Genomic DNA, 15663 nt, shown 5'->3' with positions numbered 1-15663 from the left:
ACTTCCTGAAAGTACTTCCTGATGCTGCTATTCGCCGGCTGAATATCTTTTAAACAACTATACGCACTGCCGTTTCTCAACTCGGGCACAAAGTCGACATAACTGATCGTAAATACAGCCTGTGGGCTTTGTGTATCGCCAAACAAAAAAGAGCCAAAGCGGTCACGTGACCACACGCCGTAGTTCAAGATGGAGACTGAGCGTTTTGGTGGCTTCACTGTTAGCTAGCTAGCTGTTTACAATATCCACAATATGGAAAATACGACGGGCTGCGGAACGTTTTAAAGCTCATAGCGAGAGTAGTTACCCAACCTGATGTGTGCTTTTGCCAGCTTTCGACCACGATGAAGTAAAGTTGTTTGTAAACACAGACCACCTGAAGAATATTCAAGATAAAAAAGGCAGCCAGAGCAGAAAACTGTCAATGATCATCATCACAAACTCGTTTTAAGAGAGGAGATCGATATGGCGCTGAGAGAGTTAAAAGTTTGTCTCCTGGGGGTGAGTCAGCATCCACTATTTTTTATATCTTTGACATATTTCCCTATGGGTCTTCACTGTATCTAACTGTACCTGTAGCATCAGATGAGCTGTGCTGCTCTTCCATCAGGCTTCACCACACTGATGTACAGGTCTGTTCACATTAAATACCTGGAATCAAATGGGAGATAATGCATTATTATCTTAAATAATGTTATTAGTCTTTGTTGCACTTAGTATTAAAAACAGCAAGTCATAGTAACAGCAATCCTGCATGCCTAGTCAATAAAGGCATAAGCTAATCATTTTTGCTTCTGTCAGCAGCACATTAATACATTACTGATCTAACTTTCTCTCCATCTGCAAATGGGATAAAGAGAAAAAGAAAGAGCTGAGATATTTGTCAGTAAGTGATTAGTCAACTCACAGTATATGACCTGTAGCAAAACAAGTAATGCTCTCGTTTAGCAAATTATATGCTAATAATTCCTGGTTTATATTGGTTTCAACATTTCATATGTAAAAAATATCTGCCTTTCTCTGTTTTGTCATTGTAAATTAATTTTCTTTAAATTTTGGAATGCTAATTGGACAAAAACATGTTATTTATTAAAGGATTGATTGATTGATTAGAACATCATTAATGCACATTTAGACTCCTTATAATGACAACATAACCCCCCATTTTCTCTACCAGTATCCTGTTAAGACATTCCTTAGATGAAGTCATAAAACTTTTCTTTGTCTGTAACTAAGAACAATGTAAGTTCATTTCCTGTTTAATTGTCAGGAGTGAAGAAGATCCCACAAAAAGGAATGTCCATGCATGTTGCCAGACTATGTGTTTTTCTACTTTTGGTGATTGTTTGTGACCATGTTTACTAAGCGTCATCTTTATTTTGTCTCTGCAGGATACTGGAGTTGGAAAGTCAAGTATTGTTTGGAGATTTGTCGAGGACAGCTTTGACCCAAACATCAATCCAACAATTGGGTAAGTCCCAGCTGCCTCCCACTGTAAAAGTTAGTTTATTCTCTCTCATTTGTTGTTATAGTTATTCCAGAGCATTATGATGTTGTGGATTCATCGATTCTAGTCAGAGCTAAAGGAATTAGACGATTAATCAATAGACTGAAACTTAATCTGCAATATTTTTTTAATAAATCGTTGGTTCCAGCCTCTCAAATATTAGGACTTTTTTTGGTCTTATGTATTGCAAAACAACCCCTGTACTTTTGGTCCAACAAAACAAGCAAATTTAAATATGGCTTATTAGGCTTAAGGAACATTTGGAAGAATTTTATTTTTTATTTGCAATTTAATGATGCAAAAAATAAATTGATTAATTAACAAATATTTGACAGACTAAACAATGAAAACAATCATGAGTTGCAGTTAGAATTCCAGTTTTGATAATTGTATTCATTTATGAACTGAAAATAGGAAATATTTACTGGTTCCATTTTCACAAAAGCAAAAAAAAAAAGTTCTCTGTTTCATGACATTATAAATCCAATACTTGGTTGTTGCTTAGGGTCAACTCAGTCAGTACTGGAGCCTGACTCATATAACAGAGTGGCTGTTATTCCTAACCGGTTTTAGCTTATCCCACATTTATCTGTGTCAGCATATGTTGTCCAATAAATATCAAGAAATACAGGCTCACTATAAACACTGACACAATCATTTTTCATGTGTGAAATATCTGCACACTATCCGCCAAGTGGACGCTACTCAAATTGTATCACAGAAATCTAATTCCGATTTCGTCATTGGAACCAGTTGTTGCTAATTTTATAGCCTTAAAATACAGTATTGGTCAGACTCTAATTGATACAATGTAAATCAGCCTTTTTGAATGTTGTTGTTGCTGGCATTGTTAATATCTAATGATATCATTCTCGAATGTATTAAATCTTTAAGCTTTATTCGCAGTTTTATTTAATGTGTGATGGTTAAATCTACAGTGTATCATGATGCCTTTTCTCTTCACCAGGGCATCCTTCATGACCAAGACAGTGCAATACCAAAATGAGCTGCACAAGTTCCTGATCTGGGATACAGCAGGCCAAGAGCGGGTTAGTATTGTCCACTGAGGTATTGGTCTCAGCAGTTTTGTTATTGGGCTTGTGAATAATTCACAAATGTTGTGGCACAGCAGCACAGTTTTGATATTAAATTTAATCAATTTGCTCTATTCAGAAGTCTACTCATTCCCTCCATGTTGTTGTAAAGGAAGTGAAGTGCATGCACCACTCCCTGAACCCGCCTGGGGTAACTGACATACTGCAGTTAGTCATTACTTCTGATAGGGGGCAACATTTACCTTTCTATAGGTAGCGTTCTGCCCCAGTTCCCCCTTTTTGCATATATATAGATATATACAATTCCGCGAGTGGCGTTCTTTTTAGTCTCGTGGAAAACAACAAGTCTGCAATGTTTTGTCCCTTCTGTCACCTTCAATCTTTGTTCTATCTCTCCCTTCCTTCTTTCTCTTTCTTCCTCATTCCATTTTTTTAAACACAAGTAAAGGAGAGTCATTGGTTTCCTTGTCCGTGATTTTATCTAGGCATGCCTCTGAAAAGTCCTGTTCGTCAACAGCTGTCACTTCTTGTATTATCTGTTTCAGATGTTTTGTCCCCTACACAAAGTGCAGGACTCAAACCTTACAGACCAATGATACGTGATATAGCAACCACATTTTGGTGTTTGGGTACAATTTCAGCATTTAAGCCCGTGAAACTGACACCAATCCCCAGACAGTTTTGGCGTGAGGAACTGGTTTCTCTTTTGACTCATGCATTTTTCTGCATTAGATCTCCACATCGCTTCCCTTTTTCTTTTTTGTGAGCAGCCTTCTCTTTTTCTCATGCACAGTCTTCTGCTATTGTAATGTTGTATCCCAACCGCTGCACTCTGCAGAGAGGTGAGATAAGATGCTGCTTGTCTTTTATCCTCCTTGCCCCTGGAGGCCTCTGCTTTTTCGTGGCCTTTAGGGGACATCAGTGCAGCCCCATTTAAGATAAGGCGAGAGGATAAAACTGAAGCTGTCTCAGCCCACTGGCGTGTGCCGCTGCTGCATCTTATCTGAGAGTTCCTGCCACTCACCATCACAACGGCCACTTTCCCCCCCTTTATGTGTTAGGGCTGCACAATTATGGCCAAAATGATAATCACGATTATTTTGATATTTACTGAAATCACAATTAATTATCACGATTATTTGTTGATTTTCACCAAAACAAATTTTTATTCTTTTACAGACTTGTTATAACTGTTTTCACAGCCATATATTGTGCTATATTCCTGCTAATGTGCAAATATATTCTTAAAAATAAAATAGGTCCTCTTTATCTCCAAAATTCAGTGCAACTCCTTAAAAAAAAATAAAGACAAATAAAAGAATAATGAAAAGGCAACAAAACAGGGCACTAGTTTCTATTTCCATTCTGTAAATGTAACAGCATGTATGTGTGTAATTCCACTTGCTATGGTTTGAACGGAGTAGTGATTTGTTGTCGGCTCAGTGGCGCCCTCTCGGGAGCTGTGGTGTGCCACTGGTACCAGTGCCGCGCCGTCAGCTCCCGAGAGGCGTGCATCAGGTTGGTTGCGGAGCGCAGCACGAGCTCATGAATGGTTGTGTTATAAGTTTTCCTGTGTTTATTTTCAGAATATAAGTATATAATCAGTTTCATGAATGTTGGTTGGGAGTGTGTGGATATGTGTGACGTTGTTTGTAGGTGTTCTTTATTTGGTGAGATTGAGAATGTTCGCGAACTAGCCAACATGAGCTGGGATAACCGTGCTGCTCCTTTCACAGAACGCTGTGCACGAGACACCTGAGCCCGCTGACCACAGTTGTTTTGTGTTGCCAGGAGGACCAATAAAAAGGGCAAAGACAATTCTGCATTCTGACTTTTAATAAAACAAACACAACGCAGAGTCAAGGGGTTACATAAATATATTTTCTGAACTAAATTATAAATGATGTCACCAGAGAATCTCAACGCTGATTGGCCGTCGCTGCGCGTCAGATCACAAAAGTTCAGATTTTTCAACTTGGTTTTCAAGCGTGCGTCTAGAATCGCGTGGTGCGAGTAACTCGTTCAATTCGCGTCAATCGCGCCGCAGGACCTTTACTCGTCTTCACATTGACTTTACATGTAAATCATTCGCGCGAATGATTTTACTCGTGTCTGGTGTGAACACACATTTTAAATATCGCTCGATCACGCAAATTTGATCGCAGGAAGCCAATATCGTGATCTTAATTAAAATTCCATTAATTGTGCAGCCCTACTGTGTGTTTTCTCCTGTGAAACAAACTCTTCTTTGTGATGTTTCTGTGGTCCTTTCCATTATTCTTCACGTTATGTTCCTACAAATCCACTTTTCCTTACCCATGTGGCCTCTCTGTCTCCCCGGTAGTTCACATCTGCGAGCGAAAAAAGTAGCAACATTCCTTTGGTAGGTTTTGCATGTGTCTGCGTGTGTGTTTTTTTTCCTACAAAGCTGTTGTGGTATTTTGAGGCCTTTCATGGCTTGTTTTCTAACCTCTGTGGAGCTTTGGCCGATCCACATCTGACAAGTTGAGAAAGAGGAATACAAAGCTGGCCAATGCGCGTGTAAGGAGAGACAAGGGCAGAAAGAAAAGCTCTGTGATTTCCACAATCCATATCTCAAGACCAGATGAGGCTTTACGAGCACATCTGAGCCCAGCTGTCAACAGTCCATCCAGGCCTCCCCTCTGACTGCTCCTTCTCACAGAAAACAAGCAAAGGGAACTTTGCATCCGACTGAAAAAGGAGGTTCCCTTTCATTATACACCCAGCTCATGGTTTCAGCAATTAATCAACACTCTCTGGGAATCACTGGGGCTGCTTTCTGCCCTGCTGTGTGGCCAGACGTCTGGCCTCGCAGTGATTGCTCTTTGGGTTACGGCACAGATAGACCACACAGGACTGGCGGTGGTGCAGCACAACACTAGCCAATGAAACAGACAGCACTCTCCTCAGTGCCTCTGCCAAATATCCCGAGCTGGATTCCCGTTGGTGGACTTGGGGCCAGTAACAACTATAATTATGTGGAATGTGTGCTTTCCTGAGGTAACACTGTCACTCCAAGATGGATAGTTTATTCCATCGCATTGTAAAGGAAAATAGAACTGGCGGGAAGGCAGGGTCATTCCAAGTGAAGGTCTTTCTGAGACACGGGTTGTTTCTTTTAAAATAAATATCATTAGTTAATACGTGACACATGGTTTTATTAGCCTGTTAAATGCCCCGGTCTAGAATATATGGGAAAAAGGCATGAAAAGATTCCCCCTGTAGCAATTCTGAAAGCTTGAAACATGCTTTTGGTCTGTTTTGCTCTAAGGCAAACTAAAAATTCTTTAAAAATCTTTCAGTGTTGCTATTTTGGACCATATTTATGTCAGGCGTTACTCGTCTGTATTTGTTTTAGCAGGCAAAGCTTATTGTTAGCAGAATAAGATAAAAAATAAACAAATGGCCACATGCTTCACTTAGTATTTTATGGAGGAACCAAATGGAAGATCCTTTACTTAAGTAAAAATTGTAATACAACAGTGTAATAATACTCTATCATGTTGCAAGTAGAAGTCCTGCTTGCTGCATAAGTAGAAAGTATCAAAACTAAAAGTACATAATGTGAAGCAGAAGGATGCTTTTAAGGATTTCATTTCAATATATGTATATATGTCACATTAGCATATGAGGAGCATTCTGCAGTTGTGGTGCTAATTTTAAATACTTTATAAACTTTTCGGGACAGATTCTTATTTTTTAATATAATGTTTTTAAGTATAAAGAAGACTTCAAATGCTTAAGTAAGGTACCTGGCAACTGTAGGTACAATATTTGAGTAAAAGTACGTAACTGTTTCCTCCACTGGAGCTAAAGGATGGGAAATGATTTACTAAAGAAAGACTTTCTTCTGCCTGATACTGTGCTGAAGTCGTCTTAAGGGCTGTTGACAAAATCTTCTGGATTCCAGAGGAGCTCAGATACTTTTGACTGATATAATAGTTGTGTAAAACCTTATCGTTCCCTTCAGATGCGGTGTGAAAAACAATATGTTCTAAAATATTATGACAGCAGGCTTATTGATGAAGCCAGGTCTCGCTGTGCACTGGAAAGTATTTTACCAGCAAAATACCAAAACCTGGCAGACCCCCAGCTTCGCAGGCAGCTATGGATTTAGAAACTTTGCACATGCTGTTTTGATTATGCGGCGCTTTGAGATGTATTGGGTTAAGATCAAATGTATGGTCTTCCATTAATATCCAAACGCTAACAGCTTTTGACACTTTCTGCTCATCTTTCGCTTGATAGCTTTCACATGTGTGAGGTCTTGGTGGAAAGACTTGCCATACTTGGCTTACAGGCTCAGAGCACTGGGCCTTTGGTTTTGTAAAATGGTACTTGTTGCCTTTTTGCTTATTTTTATGCTCTTTTGAGTTTGTTATAGTTGATATTGTTAGGTTTAATAAAACTCACTGTGATTTATTTCCCATAAGCCCGTGCCTAGATAACGGATTAACTGTAGTCTGTAAAAAGTCACAGCACTGTTTGATGGTCTATGCTGTATAAAAACGTGTTAATATGCAATTTTGCTGAAATGATATCTTTCCTCATCCAAAAATAACATTTAAAACAATGGAAGGAATTTAAGATCACAGCTTTCAAAGAGAAGTTAGGATCAATTATCTTTGCATAAGATCCTTTAAATTCTTGTTCTTCACTGTGTCAAAGCTAAATACAGACTTAATGAAGTCAGACCATATGAAAAGTGTAGTTTAAGCAGATATGACATTTATCAACAGGCTTTAGACCCACAATCTTTTTCCCTGATCAGCAGTGGAAGTGGATTTTCCTTTGAAGAGTTGATGCAGAACATTGGTCACCATTCCATGTTTTTTACTCAGCTTTTCTCCTTCCTCCCACAGTTTCGTGCTCTGGCACCAATGTACTACAGAGGATCAGCGGCGGCCATCATCGTCTATGACATCACTAAGGAGGTCATTTTTACTTTTTCTCTTCAGCCAATCCACTACTAAGTGATTCTGTGTAGTTATATATATATTTTTTATGTTCCTGTGAGTATTTGAACATGCTTGTTTCTTGCCAATAGTTAGATCAGATGAATACAATCTCATGTAATCTTTCATGTATGATAAATATGAAGCTACAGCCAGCAGTAACTTAGCCTCACTGATTGTAAAGGTTGAGATCCTTGAGAAACAGACCAAATGTAATACAATACCCCTACCTCTAAAGTTCACTGATGAACATTTTATATCTCATTTAATTGGTTGTACAAGAAGCAACGTGTAAAAATAACAAGTGGTAGTGCTAGGGGAGGTTTTCTCCTGGGGTTTTTCCTTGGATTGGCCAAGAAATATTCTGGCACATAAAAAAGGAGACACAATACATTAATTAGTGAGCTTTAGAGGTGCTGGTAGGCAGATTTTGTTGCTGCTGGAATGAGCCAGGCTAGCTGTCTCCCCCTGCTTCTACTCCTTTCAGTAAACTGAATTAAGTGGCTGCTGTTCCCAGTTTCGTATTCAAGCTGACGTACAGCTTTTATTGTGATTTCCACACATCCAGATGACATTTGTGCAGATAAATCAAGTGCTGTTCCTCATGGATTATAGTGCAAAATAAAAAAAGACATTAGAATGAGAGCGTGACAATAAAAATCTTAATAATAATATTGACTTTATTTATATAGCACCTTTTTAAAATAGACAGTTGACAAAGTGCTTTGCAGGCAAACCAAAAAAAGAGGATAGTCAGAAAGACCATTAAACAACAGAAGGCTAGCCAGGCCAAACACAGAGAAAAAAAAAGGGCCAGACATGCAAAAAGTGGAGAAATGGAGTTAAACACAGTAACAGTTAGAAAATGCAAAAGGCTGTTAACTACAAATTGGATTTTAGTTTGAACTAATTAATTTATAATAAGAGTGGCATTGATTTTCTCACCTGCTACAAAGAGGGATGCATGTTCTCACAAAATGCTAAACTGTTCCTTGAACTTTCAAAGGAGATTCTATTTGCTTGTGTGCATATTGTTTCATTCTGTATAACAAGTTGCTTACGTGTATCATCAGGAGTCCTTCCAAACACTGAAGAACTGGGTGAAAGAGCTGCGCCAGCATGGTCCTCCTAATATAGTGGTCGCCATCGCTGGTAACAAATGTGACCTGTCAGATGCAAGGTAACCCTAAATTAGAGATCTTACTCTATGTGTCGTGAACAATGCTGCTGTGTGGTATGACAATGACACCTCATCAACATCTCGAGAGTGATGTTTGGACTTGAGGAGTTCAATTTCGATGGTAGAATACAGTGAAAATGGTATTGTAGATATATGAGGTGCGTCAAAAAAGTTTCAGGACTGGTGTCACAAAAGATATATTTCAAACCCAAACTACGAGTTTTCACCTTCAGATGATCAACCAGCACGTCTACAAAGAGATCCTGCGGCGTTTGCTTTGTTCAGTGCACAAGAAGAGGTGAGAGTTGTAGCAGGACAAGTCGTGGCTGCTTCACCATGACAATGTGCCTGCTCACAATGCCCTGAGCATCCAACAGCTCCTGGCTGAGAAGAACATCGCGGTGCTGGAGCAATCTCCCGACTCACCCCACCTGGCTTCATGGGATTTTTTTTTTCTTCGCCAAGCTCAAGGGGGTCATCAAGGGGACCCGTTTTGAAGATGTGGACGACATCAAGATTGCTGTGATGATGGAGCTGCGTGGGATCCTGGAAGAATCCTTCCAGGAGTGCATGGCGGCATGGCAGAGAAGGCTGGGAAGTGCATTAGACTCCAGGGGGATTACCTCGAAGGGGAAAACTTGTAGTTTGTAGTTTGGATTTGAAATATATCTTTTGTGACACCAATCCTGAAACTTTTCTGACACACCTGGTGTAATGACCTTTTTGCAAAGCCTGTTTTGTACTTGTTATCATTATGGTAATTGAAGGTGTAGATTGCTAGTTATCTGTGATGGATTAAATGGGCTCTCTTTGTACTTATTCTCTCCTGTTTCCTTTTGTAAAAAAAAAGAAGAAAAAAAAAAGATTTTCCATACAATTGGAAAAAAACAACTCTCAGACCAAATTGTGAAATCTTCCCATCTGTTGGGGAAAAAAACATTCGATGGTTATCAGGCCAGGCATGAAATGGGAGAATTTGTGAACATATTGCAACACAATATTTTGACATATTTTCTTTATTTACAGAGAAGTGCCAGAAAAGGATGCCAAGGACTATGCTGACTCCATCCATGCCATCTTTGTAGAAACCAGTGCCAAGAATGCCATTAACATCAACGAGGTGTTTATAGAGATAAGTGAGTGTGCTTCTTGAACATTTTGTGCCATTGGCCTGAACACCTGCAGGTGCTTAGTTGTTTTTTTCCCCAGTGTGTTTTAAATCAGGAATACTGCTTTAAAACAATATAATCTAGTAAAGATATAGTTTCTTACTGTTTTAAGAGAGTTTAACAGGGTGTGAAGCAGACTTTTGGCAGTAATGAGGGAGGTAAAACTCAGCTACATATAATACCGTGTTGGATGTAAAACAGAATTCACTTAATTAGTGCATCTTGGCACTTTTGAAACGAAAACCTATAGAGACAAATGGGAGAATGAACAGTTCTTTCTGTGGTCACAGGTAAGCTTGAGTTTTTTTTAAAAGACCTGAGATGCGCACATAAGCTGTTTCCCAATTTCATACTACATAATATTTGCACAGTATAAGTAAGTTTAGTGAGTAAGTTTACTGTGTTACCAAATGCATATAGCAAATAAACAAAAAAAGTAATTTCACAAAAAAGAATCAACATTTGTATTAATTTCCTTTTGTTCCAAGATCTCATTATTAATCACCAGTTACTTTTTTCAGACATGACTAGTGCCTCTATTTCTATATCTTTTGGCATTGCAAAAATTAAGTGTTTTTAGTATACATAATAAGTTATTTGAATATTTAGCACTTTTTCAGAATAAACACACTAAGTACTCAGAATTTGAGTATGCAGTATGAAACTGGGACACTTCTGTACACTTCTATATATGTAAAAAGATATCAAAACCAAACTAACATATAGTTTCTTTTGATTTGAATATCGTTCAGTTGTAAGAAAGTGCAGGACCGGACAGATAGAAAGAAAAAAGATTTTGAGCTGAATCCTGGAGACCAGCATTAATGTGTGTGTCTTTGTGTGTGTCCTCAGGTAAGCGAATTCCCGTTGTGGAGGCAGCAGGAGGAACTTCAGGGAAAGCTTTCAAATTGGGACGGCAGGCCTCAGAGTCTCGCAGGACGTGCTGCTGATGATGTGGGTGACTGTCCCTACACGACCTGCGACCTGACCTTTGATCACCCTCTGTCACCCCGGCCTGCTTAAGCCCAAACCCACCACCCATCCCTCAAACACCCTGCATGACACCAACACCCAGGCACAGCGGTGCCACTATGATGGATGTAGCAAGTACATTTTTAGGGCACTCAACAAAATCATGTTTGGCCTGAAAATTGCTGGCAGGAGACATACTTCAGGTTTACTGAGCAGTGACAAAATGCAAAGATGCATTCACACACCGGTGAAAGAGTCCCCTATGTGCAATTCTCCTGACTTCTGTTACGGACGTCAGCCTCTATCACCACTGGTTGATGAGAGGAACTTTACAGCTGCAGATTGATGGATTCAGAAGTACTTGTAAATTTGTACAAATCTACTTTCTTTCAACCAAAAAATGCAATGAAGTGGTTAAATCTCACCAAATTATTTTGATAGTACTTAAGTTATTGCCTTTTTTTGGGATATCTCTCCCCAAACATTCTTTATGAAGGATCCATCTTTACCATTTACATGCATACTCACTAATTTATAAGATTTTGACAAAATAAGTTAACGTTAGTTGTCTCATCCTCTCATTGCAGCGTTGGCTGTTTCCAGTCACAGTCAAACTCAAGACTGATTGTGCAGCTTAATTTACATTTTGCTGCATGATTGCTATTTCTATCATGGCAAAAATAGCAGAGGGGTGTTTTGCTATGTTAATGGCAGTCACGCAGTAAGTTATGCAGAAATTAAAGGTGTGTGGGAGCCTACTTCCTTTACATAGTTCAGCGTTTTGGGGAATTGATACCCCTGTCATGTTTGTTTGATAAATAAGTCGCTGGAGCCAGGAGGCAGGAGGCGGTTAGATGGGCATAACAGAAAGACTGAGTCAGGCTCGTTGCTTTAACCAGCTGATGGCTGGTGCCTTACATTTGATGATATCGTTCTTCTCATCTAACTCTGCCAGAAAGGGGAAAAGGCATTTTTCCCAGATTTCCTTTAATTGTGAACTTTGTTATTCTTCTCTTTTGGCATGGAAGGATATTTTGATTGCCACTTACTCCTGAGAATGATAACAAATTGTTGTAAAATCTAAACTCTGTGATCAGAAGAACCTTTCCGTTAACATCTACCAATGATGGTGCTTTAATCAGAGCTTAAAATAGTAGCTGATGATTATTCTGTGATAACAGTTCCAGCTGCTCACATCTGTTACATATTTCCACTTGTAATCACTGTATTAACAGTGTATGACGTGCCCCATAGTGCACATGGTATAGAGAACCTGCCAGTTTCCCAATATTATTTTTTCTTCTAATCTAATTTTAACTGTTCACTGGCGAGCCCGCCTGTCTTCAGTCTTTTGCTGCTACTTTATAAGAGTTTAATGGGGGAGGCTGATTGTTGTGAGGTCTTGCCAAATTCTTTAATTGTTCCATAAACATTTTTCATCTTTTCCCTTTTTTTTTTCCACATAATCAGCACAGACTCACACATCCAGCGTTGTTTTACTACTTGGCCTGTGATGAAAACAATGAGCTCTGGAAACCAAAGCCCATTCAGAGGAAACTCATAGTTTAGAGCTTAAGTCTCCCATTAGCAGGGGTTATAGGTGGAGAATCAGACGTGGCACTGTGTCGACATGCTGACCCCATATTGAACCTTGGTCTCCATTCTGCTCTGAATTACTGTAGGCGCTTTGTTCCAGAATCTCCGTTCTGATCCGTCCTTTCTTTCACTTTTTCTGCTTCATTCCTCTGAACCCCAGGCTTTTACTGCTAGCGTTTAACCGTGGTAAACTATATAAGAACTTACTTTCACAGAGCCATTTACTTTCACTTGAATTCTTATTACTCTGTGAACCTTATGCTATATTGCAGTAGTTTCATCATTACCTCTTATATTGGCCAAATTGAACTTACGTGGCAGTTGACTCTTGACCCAAAGCTGACTTATTATTTCTGTTTAGTTTTATGCTTATCTGTATCTCTTGAGCATCTTTAGCCTCCAAACCTTTTTTCAAATTTGACAAAAAAAAATACACATGGACTTAGTTAGACTGTAGTTCCACATGTCTAAGTATGATCTGTGTGCTTTTCTTTCAGTGAAAACAACTATCTGCCTTTAAGCATCTAACATGTAGCTGTTCTTGACGAGTTGTGTGCTGAGCAATGCTGTCTATTTTTCAGGATTTTCCTGTGGAGTGCAATAGTTTTTACTGCAACAAATTCAAAATGTGATCTGTTACAAGAACACGGTTAAGAGAAACACTTGTGCAAAAACGTGATCTCATTCCCTCAGCCTCTAACAGATGATAATAACAGGTTTGTATTGACCTCATTTTATGCTGATTTGATGATAATTTAGCTCTGACATAGTGGATTAAATGAGCGGTGTGATTGGGCCAACCATCCGCCTTGAAAACCAGAGAAAATCTAAACTTTTAATTCACTCTGCTGTCTTTGATAATTTATCCAGCACTACATCATAATGCCAACCCCAGCTAGTATTTACCACAGCTTCAGCAAATTCATTTAAAAAGGCAAATCACTCTGGTACTTTGAAAGCTGCACTTTGTATTAATTGGCCCACATTACTAACTAACACTCTGTCTGCAGTCTGTTATTATCTCTGTGAAATCATTTGATGAAATAATCCTGTAAAGCCTCAGACTTCTTAACATCCCTTAATGTTGTTTTAGGTTTTGACTGTTTTCTCAGCTCTTATTGCGATGAGGAATGTGGTGCCAAATGAGGTCAAATCCATTTTTTTCCCCCTACACATGATTAACCTTTATTATTATTATTGCCAATGTGATATAATGATTTAAAGTGCTAATCACATAATTGCTTAAAAAGTTAGAAAATTTGAGAATTATGACACACGTGATTTCCCTTATTTGGAAACAGGAGGCATGAATACAAATTGTGTGCCATTAGTTTTGCATTGAAAAATATCAGTAGTCTTGGGCTGGCCCTGGGAATGTGATGAATCTATATTGTGTATCTGTTACAGTGTAGATATATATACATCAGATTGCACACAAATCAATGACTATATTCCAAGCCAGTTGTATGGACACAGTATACCTGTACACCATTTGCAGTATAAAAAAACAAAAAACAAACAAAAAAAAACACATCAGCAGTGTAGTTACCATATTTAGCTTTTTAGTACGTTTCATATGAATTGTAACAAAATGCCTGAGGACACTTGTTTGCAGTGTAATTCCAAAAGTGTAAAAAGGGAATTGTGAGTTGTTTACTAATAAAAGATTGACAAAGATTTGTTTTCTCAAAATGCTGTGTGTGTGAGAGAGAGACAAAGAAAAAAGTCTGAATGAGTTTGCAAAGTTTCTCAATCCCTTGCGTTGGGCTCAAGAGAAGTGTGTGTATCATTGCGCTCCTTGGGGATACAGTAACAGTGTTGTTGGTGATTGGTTGTGTTGTTCGGTTGGCAGCCAGCTGGAGGGCTAAATATATAAATATGATACTTGAGATGTGTGTTTGAGTGGCAGAGGGCTTTTCGCTGCACTTTTGACTACTGCTGAGAGGGCAGAACACCTATTTAACAACCTCCTAATCCCCTACAAAACCCCTATGGTTACAGAATCTATATTCAGCTTATTCAGTACGCTTTTGGTGATTGTATTTTCCGTTTAAACAAAAACAACAACAACAAAAAAACACTTTCTTTCAAAAGCTTTCTCAGAAACTATGTGGTCAATTAATGTCATAATATGGCTGTTATACCAATTATTACACCGATAAAAACTAAATGCACATCTTTCTATTGATTTCACATAAAATGAAGCAGTACATAGCTCTGTGAGAAGAACATTGTGCAAATGAGGCAAAAAGACAGGTGGAAAATGAATTGATTTATTAAACTAATTAAAAGCACGCCAACCCACTAGAGTTTCAGTTACATGAAATTTGCCACTGATCTGCTTTTCTCTTCAGGAAAATATGAGCTTTTCATAATGTTTCACTTTACGCTGTTGCTGTAATGTTATTTTGACTTTGCAAAAACTACCTTAACCAATAAAATGAATTATGACTGACTATCACAGTTAGATGTTTTGGGGTACCCGAGGCGTCTCGTTGTGCATATACTGGCCCAGTGATGCATGTAACCGGAATGGAGCCATCATTATTTTTGTCATTTACACCTGTGTTTGTTATGCTGTAATAACTCAAAATGTTCATGGTGAGAAGAATCATAGTGCAGCGCTGTGTCACATGGTAAAATCATTATGGGGCTTATCTCCTTTTTTGAGTGGAATGTACAATTCCTGTAAACCAAAATACAAGTCTATAATTCACATTTGTATTATTTTATATAAAGCAAAGTACAGTAAATACATTTTTCTAAAACAATAAATGTTTATCAAAATGGATATTGATAAAAAAATGCAAAAGATATCCAAAACAGGGGCATCTACTAAAACAACACTGATTGTTTTTAAATATTAAAAGTTTGCATGGAACTTGCTTAATTTTGTTTTCAGATAATGATCATAGTCCAGTATGAGACCACATGTGACACCATAGTATCATTCTTATAAAAACAGCTTTTATGGATTTGGTTTTACTCCTCATGTGTGAAAATAAAATGGTAACAAGATGATAAAGCGTTAGCTGTAGCCTACATATACAAGACTGCTCTAAAAACCTTTAAATGTTCTCCAATGTTCCATCTCTGCTAAACTAATACTCCAACATTATGTTGATCATATATGATCATATTTATTTGGAGATCAAGTTAGAAGGGGATGCAAGTTGGTACTGTTCACGACTATTTCATGTTAAGGTTC

General features: G+C 38.4%; 1 protein-coding gene across 1 annotated transcript; it reads left to right on the top strand.

Annotated features, from left to right (window-relative positions):
- Nucleotides 1-4: 4 nt before the first annotated feature.
- On the top strand, nucleotides 5-14911 carry rab22a (RAB22A, member RAS oncogene family). Its single transcript, XM_008279257.1, has 7 exons — nucleotides 5-501; nucleotides 1392-1471; nucleotides 2475-2556; nucleotides 7446-7517; nucleotides 8612-8718; nucleotides 9745-9854; nucleotides 10740-14911. The coding sequence occupies exons 1-7, from the start codon at nucleotides 466-468 to the stop codon at nucleotides 10835-10837; spliced, it is 585 nt and encodes a 194-aa protein (XP_008277479.1). The 5' UTR covers nucleotides 5-465; the 3' UTR covers nucleotides 10838-14911.
- Nucleotides 14912-15663: the final 752 nt, after the last annotated feature.

The sequence above is a fragment of the Stegastes partitus genome, unplaced genomic scaffold, assembly GCF_000690725.1.
Source record: "Stegastes partitus isolate 25-593 unplaced genomic scaffold, Stegastes_partitus-1.0.2 Scaffold151, whole genome shotgun sequence".
Classification (NCBI taxonomy): Eukaryota; Metazoa; Chordata; class Actinopteri; family Pomacentridae; genus Stegastes; species Stegastes partitus.
Note: the sequence above shows the minus strand (reverse complement) of the source record. Positions and strands in the feature narration are given on the sequence as shown.

What these genes read in the sequence shown, in the direction of transcription:
- rab22a (XM_008279257.1), top strand. Translation starts at nt 466, where the DNA reads ATGGCGCTGAGAGAGTTAAAAGTTTGTCTCCTGGGG. An exon ending in TAAAAGTTTGTCTCCTGGGG is followed by an intron (nt 502 to 1,391) that starts GTGAGTCAGCAT and finishes TTGTCTCTGCAG; the next exon opens with GATACTGGAGTTGGAAAGTC. An exon ending in CGAGGTGTTTATAGAGATAA is followed by an intron (nt 9,855 to 10,739) that starts GTGAGTGTGCTT and finishes GTGTGTCCTCAG; the next exon opens with GTAAGCGAATTCCCGTTGTG.